The following is a 13,146-nucleotide window of genomic DNA, read 5'->3' on the forward strand; positions in this document are numbered from 1 at the left end:
GACCTAGTATTATGTGTTGGATATAATGCTGGGTACTGAGATGAATATAAATAGCAAGTGCACCTTCACTTATGCTCTTTTCTTTCCTTCCTTCTGCCCTCCCTCCCTCTCTTCCCTCCCTCGTTCTTTCCCTTCCTTCCCTTCCCTTCCTTCTTTCCTCTTTTTAGACTATTGCAATGGTAAACTAGGCAGACAATTCTGAAATCTTGCAGAAGATACAGGCTACCAAAATAATAATAAGGATAATGATAAGGAAACTGCTACTATTAATAATAGCAGCTAATACTTATTTAGAACTTACTATGACCAAAACACTATCCTAAGCATTATACAGATAATTTAGCTCCTTAATCAATCTGTGTAATCACCCTCAGAGGAAAGTAACTAAGGGCCATGATAGTGCTATACAAAAATGTGGGATTGGCCCTCTAAAGACTTTAGTAGTTGGGAAAATACCTTCTAGAGATGAATAGCATTAATCAAGTAAAATGACACAGGCTGTGGGGTTAGGATGATGAGTGATGTTCAAAGCCAAAAGCGTTACACATATGAATGCCCAGAGGTAAGACTGTGCACTGAATGATCAGAGAACTGAAAGCAGGTAAGTGCAGGTGATGTATATGCGAAGTATCTAAACAACCCACAGATTTATGTATTAGGCAGAGTGGTTTCTGGAGTAATAGGGAAAGAGGGTCATTCTCAGGAAAAGCTAAGCGGCCCCAGGCACTTAGGGTGGTTGGCTAGCAATGTGCTATAGGTACCCACCTGTCAGCAGCAGCCTGTACTGGGGAATCCTCTGGACCGGCTTGAGCAGGTAGTGCCTGAGGGCCAGGTTGGCACAGCGAGGGCTCATCTGAAAGGAAAGGGAATCCAAAGCAAACACAGTGCTTTTAGAAGCAAAGGACCCAGTTCAAGTGCTTAGGAAGCCAAACTTTACCAACAGCCAGCAACTCTAGGAGGAGGTTCATAGAGACGTTCCCTTTCACTATTAGGCATTGCTATTCCATGGTAAGGGCAACTGTGGCCAAAGTTACCACAACCCACTCTCCTGTCGGAAATCTCTGAAACCACTCGCTCTTACTTGTTCACAGCTCTCTCACAGAGGGTGGTGGTCAGAGTCTGCATTTTCTACTCAGCAGCTCCCCCTTAGAGGGGAATTAGCCAATATATTCCTAATGTCAAGCCCCAAGGACCAAGAAGGGACTGCATGGTCTCCAAAATAAAGAAGCAGAAATGAAGCCACTGGGAATTGGACAGCCTTGTGGTCAATACACTCATAGTAAAAACAGGGCGGTGTGGGGGAGAATTGCAGAAATTAAAGACAAGAGCATTGTAGCTAAGCGTCCTTTCTCTTATAAGCATGAAAAATGCAAACATTTTTTTCAGATGAAGGGTCCTACAAAAGACAGCCAAATCACAGGGAATATAGGAATACCTGATTGTGGAATCATGTTTTCTTTTTTTTGGTGGTCCCGAGGCTAGGACCCAGGGCCTTGCAAATGCTAAGCACAGTGTCATTTACTTACCTAAAGCAATTGTGTTATTTATTTATCTGAAGGAAAACATAAATTCTATTTCCTTTTCATCACTATAGGTTGATTAGCAGAAAAATGGAGGGAAAGGTTAAGTTAAAAATAAGAAATACTTCCTAGGGTAGTCAAATTCATTGAGACAGAAAGCAGAGGAGAGAAGGGGGAAGTCACTATTTACTGGCTACATAGTCTTGGATTTGTAGGGTGAAAGGTCTTCTGGAGATGTGGTTGCACAATAATGTCTATGTACTTAACACTACTGATTACACATGTAAAAATAGCTAAGATGGTAAAGTTCTGATATTGTATTCCACCACAATTTTTTAAAGTCCCATCAAATTATTAGTTTTCCAAGACAAAATAGTCCAATGTACAATAATAGATTTTCAGAATTAGACCTTGAACACTATTTGAGTTTTCACTATTTTATTGGATCTATTACTTCTTGTACTTAGAAGGGATATTTTAATATATGTTTGCTTGCAAGGTTTTTTTTTTTTTTCCAATGACTGCAAATTATTATTAAGGCTTTTTAAAAAGAAGGAAAAAGAAATTCTCATCCTCAGATGGTAGCAAATACCTCAAATTCTCTAACAACAGCAGCAAAGCCTGAGTTTTTCCTGCATTGCTCATCCAGCAAAGCTATATTCTTATCAAATTCTTTGATGTATGTGGAATACATCTTTAGATACGGTCCCTTCTTTACAAAGATATCAGCAATTCTTTGTTGTTCAGTCCTATGGACAGAGGAGAGATACACAGAAACATAAGAGGAAAGTCATTAATGTGTCCAAAGCACAGCTAAGCCATCTCATATCTTTCCTTCCCCTCAAAGACTTGAAGAATTTTATATTGGTAGTAAGTAGAGCTTTTTCTATAGCTATAGTTTTTGTTGTCCATTTCATTAATTTAGTCTGGTTCTTGGAAATGTTTAATATTTTAATATATGACACCTACATATCTAAACTTGGAGAAACTTTTAGTACAGGCAAAAGATATATTTAAAAAAGAAACAAAAGCTATATTTAAACCTCTTTATAACATCAAATATACATATCTTAAACCCAACTTGGATTAATTTTTAAGATAAATTTTTACAAGAAAAAAATAACAAAATAGGTAGGAATATTTATGTAGTTACACTTTATTTCAAGTAGGACATTAAAAAAACTTTTAGTCATTCCTCAGGCCTTAACTACATGCTGTTTTATACTTAGAATTCCGCTAGGTATTAATTGCTTACCAAGGGTATTTCCCACCATGCAGAGGCACAATATTTGGAAAACAGGCTTTTCTGGGTTATATATAAAAAAAGCTTAGTGAGAAATTGTGATTTTTAAAAATGTAGGTGATACTATTTTTTTTTCCAGGTATTAGGATGAACCCAAGGCCTCACACATGCTAGGCAAGCATTCTACCACTGAGCTACACCTTCAGCCCACGTTTTGTTACTCTAATCATTTTGTGTTCCCCATAGAGTCCAACAATAAATTCAGTCCCCCTAGACAAATCTTTCTACATACTTTCTTCAGTCCAATGGAAGTAGCTTCCAATACTAACATTTTGGTATTCTTTTCCTGTTTTGAAATCTATACTCATGGTAATGTCATACATGTGTCATTTTTCCTTTCCAAAAAAAAACGGCTGGCAGAGTGGCTCAAGTGGTAGAGAGATTGCCTACCAAGTGTGAGGCCCTGAGTTCAATACTGCTAAAATAAAATAGTTTCATGATCTGCAACTCTTAGAAAACAGATGAAATATTTAAAATTTCCAGAAGTATATGTAACAAAAATAAAATAAACTTTCCAATAGAGAAATCAATTATCCTCCTTTATTCTCAAAAATCTTCATCACCAAAGAAACAATAAATTTGGCTGAATGTGGCCCTTCTCACTTCTGAGCAAGCATTCCTGAAGAGTTTTGCCAAGGTTTGGCCACCCCAAATAATCAATCTACAGCTCATTGCCAACAAAATTCAGTATTTTGCAATAACTCAATGTAAGGAATCCCTCCTCCCTGTCACAGGCGGGGCCCTTATGGCTTCATCTCAAATTGAAAACTGTGAGGACACTCAAAACTCAGCCCATTTTTACCAGTTTAGCAGTCTTTCCTCCAGTTCCTTGAGCAGATCCCGGTTCAGCTCATATAGCTGAGGCAAGTAGTACAGGATCTGATTTAGGATCCGGTCCTCAATCACTGGTTTCCCAAGTTGCCTGGAAGCATGGGCTACTGCATCCCGGAAATCCTGTAACAGTGCAGAGGTGAAAAACAAAACACACACACATATAACCTGAGAAAAAGCTTTCTGCCCCACTTACCCACTTCCCTTAAATGATAAAAGTTGCAAAGCTGTATTGTTATTATATCTCTAGACTTTAAAGTTATTCCAATATCATCATATAAAACATGACCCATTTATTTAAAAGTACCCAGGAGATCTTAACTAGTTTTATTCTGGACTTAAGAGTACCTTTGTGGATCAAGTATTAGAGTCCCTGCCTACCAAGTACAAGGACCTGAGTTCAAACTCCAGTACTCCAGAGTCCCTTTTTTGGGTGTCAAGGTACATATCTGTAATCCTAGCTACTTGGGAGGTGGAGATAGGAGATTGCAGTTTGAAGACACCCCAAGCAAAAGTTAGCAAGACCTATCTCAAAAAACATGCTGGGCATGATGATGTGTGCCTGTAATCCCACCTAATCAAGAGGTAGAGATAAGATTGTGGTTGAGGCCAGTGTGAGCAAAAGCACAAGACTGTATCTGGAAGAAAAACCAAACTAAAGCAAAAAGGGCTGGGCATAGGTCAAGCGCTGAAGCACCTGCCTAGCAAGCATAAAGCCCTGACTTCAATCCCTAGTACCACCAAAAAAAAAAAAAAAAACTAAAGAATCCCTTTGTCCACTTTCTGTAATCATTTCCCAATAACTAAAGCACCATGGGTGAGGCATGTGGAAGGAAGCACATGCTAGATAATCAGATTCCAGGATCTAAGCCCTTGCTCCTAATTACTCTGTTTCCTCGGGCTAGCCCCATTTTCCTCACTTCATGGGTGTAACAGTTAAGAGACCTGAATGTCATCTTGCTCATGAAGTTGTCTGCAACGCCTCTGGTTTACAAAAACCAGAGAAAACATTTCCAGTGTGGACTGTAATTCCCTCCCTCTAGTCAGCCTGCTAATCAAACAGAAAGTTTTCACATACTATTTTTCATCTTCTGTCCCCTATAAGACTATCTGTACCATGTTTTACTGTAGGTCAATACTACCACACCCCATCACTCCAGAGTGGGAAAGGAGATAATTATTTGCCTAGATTTCTTTGTCCTCTGAGGGTAGGCCTCAAGATGTAAGTAAAACAATAGTGGAATTTGTTCAGCACTCCAGAAGATCTAAAACCAAAAAATGTGTTTCTTCCTAGTAACAGTTTTAATTAAAAATCCTAAAGCAAAGGTTAGGTAAGATGACTTTTACTCGTCTCTATCTTCTTTTTTTATTCTTAAAATTATTTTTATTAGCATATGTTAATTGTACAAAGGGAATTTATTGTGATATTTCCATATATGCATATAACATGATTTGATCGAATTCACTTCTTCTATTACTCTTTTTTTATCCCCCCCAACCCCCTTGTCCCCTGCCTGTCTGCCTTTACTTTTATTTTCAGCTGCTTTCCCTTCAGGGATTCATTGGGCGAATCAAATTTTTAAAGATACCATTTTCTCCCTGATCCCTTCAGCACCTGGTCCCAACAAACAAATATTAACCATGGATATTTTTTACTTCTGGACAAAAAACAAACGAAAAGCTCTCATACATACTTTAAAAGTATACAAAAGATCCTTCCTTCCTTCATCCCTTCCTCCCTTTCTTCCTTCCCTTCCTCCTTTTTTTCTTCCCCCCCTTTCTTCCCCCTCTTTCTCCTCTCTCTCCCTCTTCTGCTGGGGATTGAACCTAGGGCCAGTGCATGTAGGCAAGGCTCACCACTGAGCTACACTCCCAGTCCTTTAAAGTATGGCTATTTTTAAGTAAGCCAAATCCTATGCTCAACTAATGCTAAAAATGCTCAAGTGGTAAAGGGTTTGCCTCAACCAAACGCCAGTACCACAAAAAATTTTTTTAATTAAAACCAAAAAAAATTAGGATTAGGTACCTGGGCTCACCTTTATTGGTCCCATGACCATGTTGGTCCAAAGGAACTACCAGTAACTAACTAAAGAACTTGTATAATTAATTAGGAAAATACAAAATAAGAATTTATAATCTGTATAAGCTCCAATCCAGAAAAGCAAACAAACCTCTCCGGAAACCAAATGGATACTTGCCAAATTCCAAACCCAACAGCTTGCTTCAATCAGCACTCACATTTACCAAGAGAAAGTAGAGATGCTTAGCACTGTGGAAGGCCACTAGATTGGCTGCTGTCAGGCAGAGCTATCGAACACATTTACAAATAGCTTCCCAAATTGTAAATATATTCAAAACACAGCAGTTAAGCGCCTTTTTTTTTCCACCAGTTTAATGATGAATATAATTTATCTGCAAGAGCTCCTTGCTCAGCAAAGGACTACTACCCTTTCTTCTGGTGGAATAAATGATGACTATTTTTGTCTATTGGCAACCGGACAGCTTTTGAGTTGGAAGGTATTTCCTCTGCCATGACAGTGACAGTCTGACACTGCTTCTGCCAGACTCTCATTCCATATGTCTGTCACCTTTGCTAAATTGGAAACATGTTTATTTAAGACACATTTAATAGAGACCAGCCAAATCTAATGTGGGCTGACCAGTGAGATGACTGCCTCTGAATGGAGGCCTTTGTCACATTTTAGGCAAAACTTTACTTTTTCTGGGACTAATGGATGCTTGTAGGCATCTCTAGATGAAATGATGTTCCACAATGTCTTCATAAATTTTTTGAGTAGTATGTCAGAATAAAAGAGAAGTTTAATACTTATCTAATAAAGACTACAGAAATTTAGAGTTTATATCCAAAAAACCTAGAAAGTTATATATTCTAAGAAGGCACTTGGCAAAGTTTCTCTGCTTAACCAAAGCAGTCAAGTACCAGAACCCTTTCTTAGGTCATTTGGACACTTCCTTGTAAAATCCAGCTGCAGTAAGCACTTCCCACCTTTGGAATCTGACCCAGCTCCTCATCCTCCACCAGCCCCCAGATGATAATCTGATCCCCCTGGCCAGTCTTCAGCAACTACTCTGTTAAGTAGGCTTAGCTAGAATCCCCCTTATTGCTTATGCTTTCTCTTGGTAATTTTCTATCCAGTGACTTCCACTTTGCTCCTTGACCACTTGTACATGCTGTATTTGGAGGTAAGCCCAATCTCTCTTTGCCATTGCAAAATGCCACTGCAGTGAGTCCCTGTGCCTATGGTGATGGATGGTATTGAATGAAGTCTGCCTTATCATGCTTTAACAAATGTCAATGAATACTTTTTTCTCCTGGGGCTATCACTGGTTTTCTTGGTGCTCTTTTGAAAATGGAAAATTATGAGTAGTATATCAGCATAAAATAGAAATTTAACACATAAAAGAGCCAAAGAACATTTGAAAATGGTAAAAGATACCCCTGCCTGAGAGTGTAGCTCAGTTGTAGAACACATGCTCACCATGTGCAAGGTTCTGGGTTCAGTCCCCAGTATTCTGCCACCCAAGAAAGGACACCCCCGCCTCAAGTTAGCACAAGTTATGTAAAGTGTTCCACTTAAAAATTATAGCCTCCATAACCACGTGTGGCTGTACCAGCCCCAGTTTTGTTCCCTTACCTTTAGGGTCACCAACCCCTCCCTAGAGGCAATGTACTCTGAATTCAGAGCCAGATGCAACTAATTCCCCAGCAATACAACAGAATCTTTAACTTGTCTCAGCTCTCCATGAACATCAGCCACTGCCAACAGTGGTGCCGCTGGAAGGAGGTAACATCTTTTTTTAATAAAAAGAATGATTACAACATGGGTCTGGTTGTTTTTCTAAATGTTAACAGCCAGGATAATTTGGGAAAGTGTGATGACACGTAAAAGCCAGAGGCAAAACTATTTTGGGGCAAAAGCGTCTAAATTCACCAACACCTCTTAAAATACGACAGTGGGGATGCAAGACAGTAGGACTAGCACTTCAGAAATCCAATCCAGAGTTTTCTTTTTCACTCTAAAAAAGCTGCAAAATTAAAATAAAGGGGTGGTGGTGGGGAGACAGAGTGGAAATGTTACAGGCTATAGAGGTTACTGGTATCAACCACATTTACTTCAGTCTTTCTAACATAAAGCCCACCAAAGATTCTTGACACAAAACTGAACCACCTGAGCTGGAATTTTTAGAGATGGAGATGGGCCGCTGAATGATAAAGCATACCATAATACTCTTAACAGTATCAAAAAAGAAAAACTATAAATAAGGACCAGAAGAACTCTAAATGGATCTTTAATTCCTTTAAGGTATTAACATAGTAGCCTTGCTAGCTCTGATCACTGGGGAAAAACCTATGCAAAGATCAATGCAAATAAAATCAAGTATGGACATTTGAGGCAATGAGGCACAAGACAGATGGCCTTGTTCATTGCATTGGGGCTTTATATCTTCAGAGCCAAAGAAGAGTATGTGACTTAATGACCAGCTGCCCCAGTGCAATTCCTGACCTCCAGGCATTACTTAACCACTATCATGACACAGTGAATTACAAAGACCACATGGACATATGGACAGCAGGGAGCTGTGGAAATAAGAATCACTAAGAATCACTTCATATGAACCAAAGCAAAGCAGCTGCTGAGGTCAAAGAGCTCTGGTAAGTATGCAGAAATTAGGGAGAAACTATGAAGTAAAAGTACAGGGGGAAAGTCCCCACCTTAATAATTTGACTTTGTTTTTAAAACAAAAATACTTTCCGAATAAAATTATTCCTCCCTATATGCACAAACCTGGTGATAGTGTGCATAACCACCAATGCAAAACTATACCAAACATAACTGAAACCAATCCTTTATCTCAAGTTTCCAATCCCCTTTAGTAACATTAATATGTGATGATCATAAAAATATCCTAAGTAACCAAGATCTAGCTTCATTTTCATCTTTAGATGATTAATTAAAAAAATGAACCCTAGAGTTTCTCTGGTATCCTGGGTAACAGAAAGAATGCTGGAAATAAGCTATACACCCAAGCATACAATGTATGTCCTAGGCAGCTTGGTTAAGATGTAGAACAACAATTTTCAATCAATTTCTACACAATCACTAGATTGTATGGTGGTATCACCCACCAGACTTCAAAGCTATAGCAGTTATACCAGGTAGCTTTTGACAGCTACCTTACTTTCCTCATTTAAAAAAATAGAAATAACATTTATTTTTAGAGTTGTTATTAAGACTAAACAATTTGTGTAACGTAGTTATACAATATGCTGCAAGGTTAATAGAGAGCACTCAATGGAAGTCTATTTATTTAATTTAAAGACATTTGGTAATTTAAATGATTACATGAACATCACTTGAAATCCGTATGTTCTTGGAAGAAAGCTCTGAAGCAGAGTCATACAGAGAAGGGAGCGCCTCAACAGTAAGGCAAAATGCTCTCTCTGAATAATCAACTTCAGGGGAGTGCAGTTCTCATGTGAACGAAGCTGCTCAAAGTGAACATGTGGCAGCCACTCAAGAGGCACTACAGAAAGATTCTTTACAATTGAAAAATAAATAATTAAATGGTTTGAAAGACGGGAGTGTATTCAGTAAAGCAGGGTGATTTTTAGATAAAAACATAACCGAGGAAGCCTTCTACCCATTTTATAATCCATCTAGAAAAATAAATAAAAGACATGCTATATTTAGTAATAGACACCTGGATGTCCAGGTGGCCTTGGCAATTTGAGAGTCTCTCAAATGTTCAAGGGAAGATAGGTCTTCACCTAAAAACATTAGTGAAGCAGGACATGGTGGTACACACTGTAATCAATCCCAGCATTTGAGAAACTGAGAGGATCAAGAGTCCAAGGCCAGCCTGGGCTACACAGTGAGATCCTGTCCCCAAAACAAAACAAAAAATTAGTGGAGCCAAGTGCAGGTGGCTCACGTCTGTAATCCTAGCGACTCAGGAGATAGAGGTCACAAGAATCGCAGTTTGAAGTCAGCCAGGGCAAAGAGTTTGCGAGCCCCTATCTCGAAAATACCTAAAACACACACACACACACACAGGGCAAAGACTTTGCGAGCCCCTATCTCGAAAATACCTAAAACACACACACACACACACACACACACACACACACACACACACACACACACACACACACAGGGCAAAGACTTTGCGAGCCCCTATCTCGAAAATACCTAACACACACACACGCACACACGCACACACACAGGGCAAAGACTTTGCGAGCCCCTATCTCGAAAATACCTAACACACACACACGCACACACGCACAGCCAGTGGAGTGGCTTAAGGTGTAGGCCCTGAGTTCAAGCCGTGGTACCACAAAATAAATAAATAAATAAAAATTAGTGGAGCAAAGTTGTTTCATTACTAGTAACTAAGGATGTTCACTAAACCTGCCTCCCATTAGAAAGCTAGTAAAATAATGCCCACATTGTATCATTTTACTTAATTACATCAGGTATCTATAGTAAGATGGGAGTGCTCAGAGCATAGCAGCAAAAGATACAAGGGGTTCATTTCATTTGAAAAGTCATTTATTTGAAACTCAATAAATTTGATTAGGGATGAAATATTGTGTTGTCTTTTTTTTGTCTTTGGAAGCAGAGTTTCATTCTGTAGCTCAGACTGGCCTTAAATTCAGGATTCTCCTGTCTTAACCTCCATAATGCTGGGATTATAAGCATGTGCCACCATCCTCTACATTGTATTATCACATTAAAAAAAAATTATGAAGAAGTACTTGCTAGTACAGTCAAGAGTTAATGGGAGAAACTATTCACAGAGAAGTATTTTCTTAAAACAAATTGGCAATGTGAAGGAATTTTTTTAGAAAATGTTCTCAAAGCCAGAGATTTTTCACTTCTGAATTAGGACTTCATGTTTCTGCTGGACCAAGTGAAAAGCACAGGGAATAGTTTGGTGAATGTGAATCATCTATAAGTATAGCCCATTTTTCATGTTTATATGTACATATGAAAAGGAAAAATGAAATCAGTCATACTCTTTGCAGAGACACAATGGGTGAATATTTTGTGAACCTCCCACTTCTATGAAATGATGCAGAATTTATGATGTTAATAGCTACAGTACATAGGTATATTTTTTCTTTCTTTTCTCCTTTTTACCCCTTCCTTGGTAAAATGTAATTGGAATAAACACTAAAAATGCTTTCACTACCAATGCATTCTGAAACTTGTGAAAACTTGCAAGTACAAAAGAGTGCATGAGAAAAATGAATATGGTCAGACATGTTAAGTATTTCCCAACAGATCCGTCCAAGTAGAAAATCATAAAAACTGAAAGCAGAACTTTAAAAAGTTAGTTGTAGAAATGTCCGTTCCAAGTATCTGTTTCTGAGAGCTATTCAGCTAGGAGAGCAAATGCCCATGAAGATGCATTATCACTTTAAAAGCACTTTATTATGAGGGCTGGGACTGTAGCTCTGCAGTAGAATGTATACTTATCAGCATGTGTGTGGCCCTGGGTTCCATCCCTTACCCCTCCCACCCTGGGGAGGACTTTTTTATTATGAATATTGACAGAGTAAAAACTTTGGACATACAAATATAAAGACTCTATTTTTCAGAAATAAATTGAGCATATCTATACAAACATGAGGTACATACATTTTTAAAAAGTTTAATGATATACATGCATACACATATAGATACATGGATTTAAAAAATCATGCGCACCTAACTAAGTTAAAACTTTTTTTGGGGGGGGGGTGTAGGAAAAGAACAAAAGGGCATACATAGTCAGACTTGAAGAAAATGTTAGCAAATACTTACAATATGCAAAAGTTTTAGTACATCCACAAACCTGTAAAAAACAGCAATGAAAAAAATGTTTTAAATGAGTCAATGGGGGAAGACAATCTTTTGAATTTTAAGATTGATACCTACACTTTCTCTGAGCTCATGATCTCCTTGGCAATATGATGGACTTTACTTTTCATTCCAGTATCTTCATCCTGTGGGTAAGAGTATATTGAGAAAGCATGAACTCATAAGGATAATGGAGATGGCTATGAGCTAGTCAGACATGCATTTTAGCTCTCATCCTATGTTTCCTACTTGCACACAATTCATACTGTGCAACACCTCAAAGACATATGTGGAGAGTTAGAAGAGAGATAATTAGATGATAACTGAAGTAGCTAAGAGCAATCAGGAATGGGATTGGTGGACTGCCCTGGGTAGCCCCAGGGCTTTGGTGGAATACTGACATCAAAGGTTCAAAATGGAAAACTTACAATCAGCCCTTATCCAACAGCCAGCTTTACTCATGGAGGCATACTACCTCTTTACTAATAAATTAATCCTTGCTATCTTCCTACTCTGTGGCTCCTTGGCTGTACCAGAATCCTAATCTTAGATATTATACCTAAAGAACCAAGGAACATCTCAAATATCCCATCCATGGGTAACATTGTGATGCCATGACTTGGTTCTGCTAAAGGAGTAAATCCTGTTCACACCTCCTCTGTTGGCTACTATAGGACTGCCTTAGGATCTCTTGCCTTTCCACTTTCTTTGAAGCCTACAGTCATATCTCCTTCCTGGCCAAGCCTATGTGGACAGATACTTTTCTAGCTTTCCGGAATAGTGTAGGGTCCCAATACCTGCTGAGACCTCACTTCCCATTTCTGCTCCATGTGTTGTTGCTTTGCATGTTTCATGCCATATGACCCCTTTTCCATCTTGACCTGGGATTCCACAAAACTGGTTTCTCACTGCCTCAGTAGTCATCTCCTCCAACAATATAAGGTAGAAACTAGGAGAACTATGAGGGAAACTGCCTCTCGGTTCTTGTTGGACTGAATGCAAATTAGGGATCATTTAAACTTTCCTTCTAAAAAGAATGAAGACCCAGGTCAGGTCCCCTAGACCTCTAAGATTGGAGGCTCTGGCTACCCAGGAAATATTATAGGTCATAAAGGGACAATGAGATTTATGGAGGGGTCAGATCCTTAAGGATGCCAGGTTGCAGGGCTTGCATACAGGGGTGACTATAATCATTGTGGGTCACAAAAAAATGTATGCACAACAGTCAACATGGACATAGAGGAAGATTACAGGGCAAGGCCCCTAACAGAATGGCCCAGATTCAGTGACATGCCAGAGGAATGCCTCTGAGCCCTGGGTTACTGCGGGAGGAAAGGATGTTCTCTCTGTAGGTAGGTACACATGGAGGTAATCTCTGACGGATGCCCTCAGTGGTTGGTTATGTGCTCCCTCCCCTTCCAGAAATAGAGACTAGCCTTCCATACTTTGGAATTTAGAAAAATTCTGTGGCAAGTTGGGAAAACGGCCAGAGGTTCCACCTTTCCAATCATTCATGGCTTTATGCTTGAGTCCAGAGAAAGATCATAAACCCCAAAGAAAGTTTCAACTCGGAAAACTCTCCCAGATCTGATCCCTTCACTACATCCGAATATGGGAAGCCCCA

At 39.0% G+C, this 13,146-nt stretch overlaps 1 protein-coding gene and 1 long non-coding RNA gene across 3 annotated transcripts in view; one reads left to right on the top strand and one right to left on the bottom strand.

The window, feature by feature from the left end:
- LOC141425817 (uncharacterized) overlaps positions 1–13,146 on the top strand; it is a 63,345-nt gene that overhangs the window by 42,707 nt on the left and 7,492 nt on the right. The window lies entirely within an intron of this gene.
- The window catches only part of Fgd6 (FYVE, RhoGEF and PH domain containing 6), a 106,765-nt gene that overhangs the window by 40,748 nt on the left and 52,871 nt on the right, over positions 1–13,146 (bottom strand). For both annotated transcript variants that reach the window (XM_074084146.1, XM_020158126.2), the window contains exons 4-8: positions 11,601–11,668; positions 11,487–11,517; positions 3,626–3,777; positions 2,113–2,269; positions 766–853 (exon numbers count right to left, since the gene is read on the bottom strand). In XM_074084146.1, coding sequence (XP_073940247.1) covers positions 766–853; positions 2,113–2,269; positions 3,626–3,777; positions 11,487–11,517; positions 11,601–11,668 — 496 coding nt within the window. The remainder of the gene's footprint in view (positions 1–765; positions 854–2,112; positions 2,270–3,625; positions 3,778–11,486; positions 11,518–11,600; positions 11,669–13,146) is intronic.

The sequence above is a fragment of the Castor canadensis genome, chromosome 8 (genome assembly GCF_047511655.1).
Source record: "Castor canadensis chromosome 8, mCasCan1.hap1v2, whole genome shotgun sequence".
NCBI classification, from domain to species: Eukaryota; Metazoa; Chordata; class Mammalia; order Rodentia; family Castoridae; genus Castor; species Castor canadensis.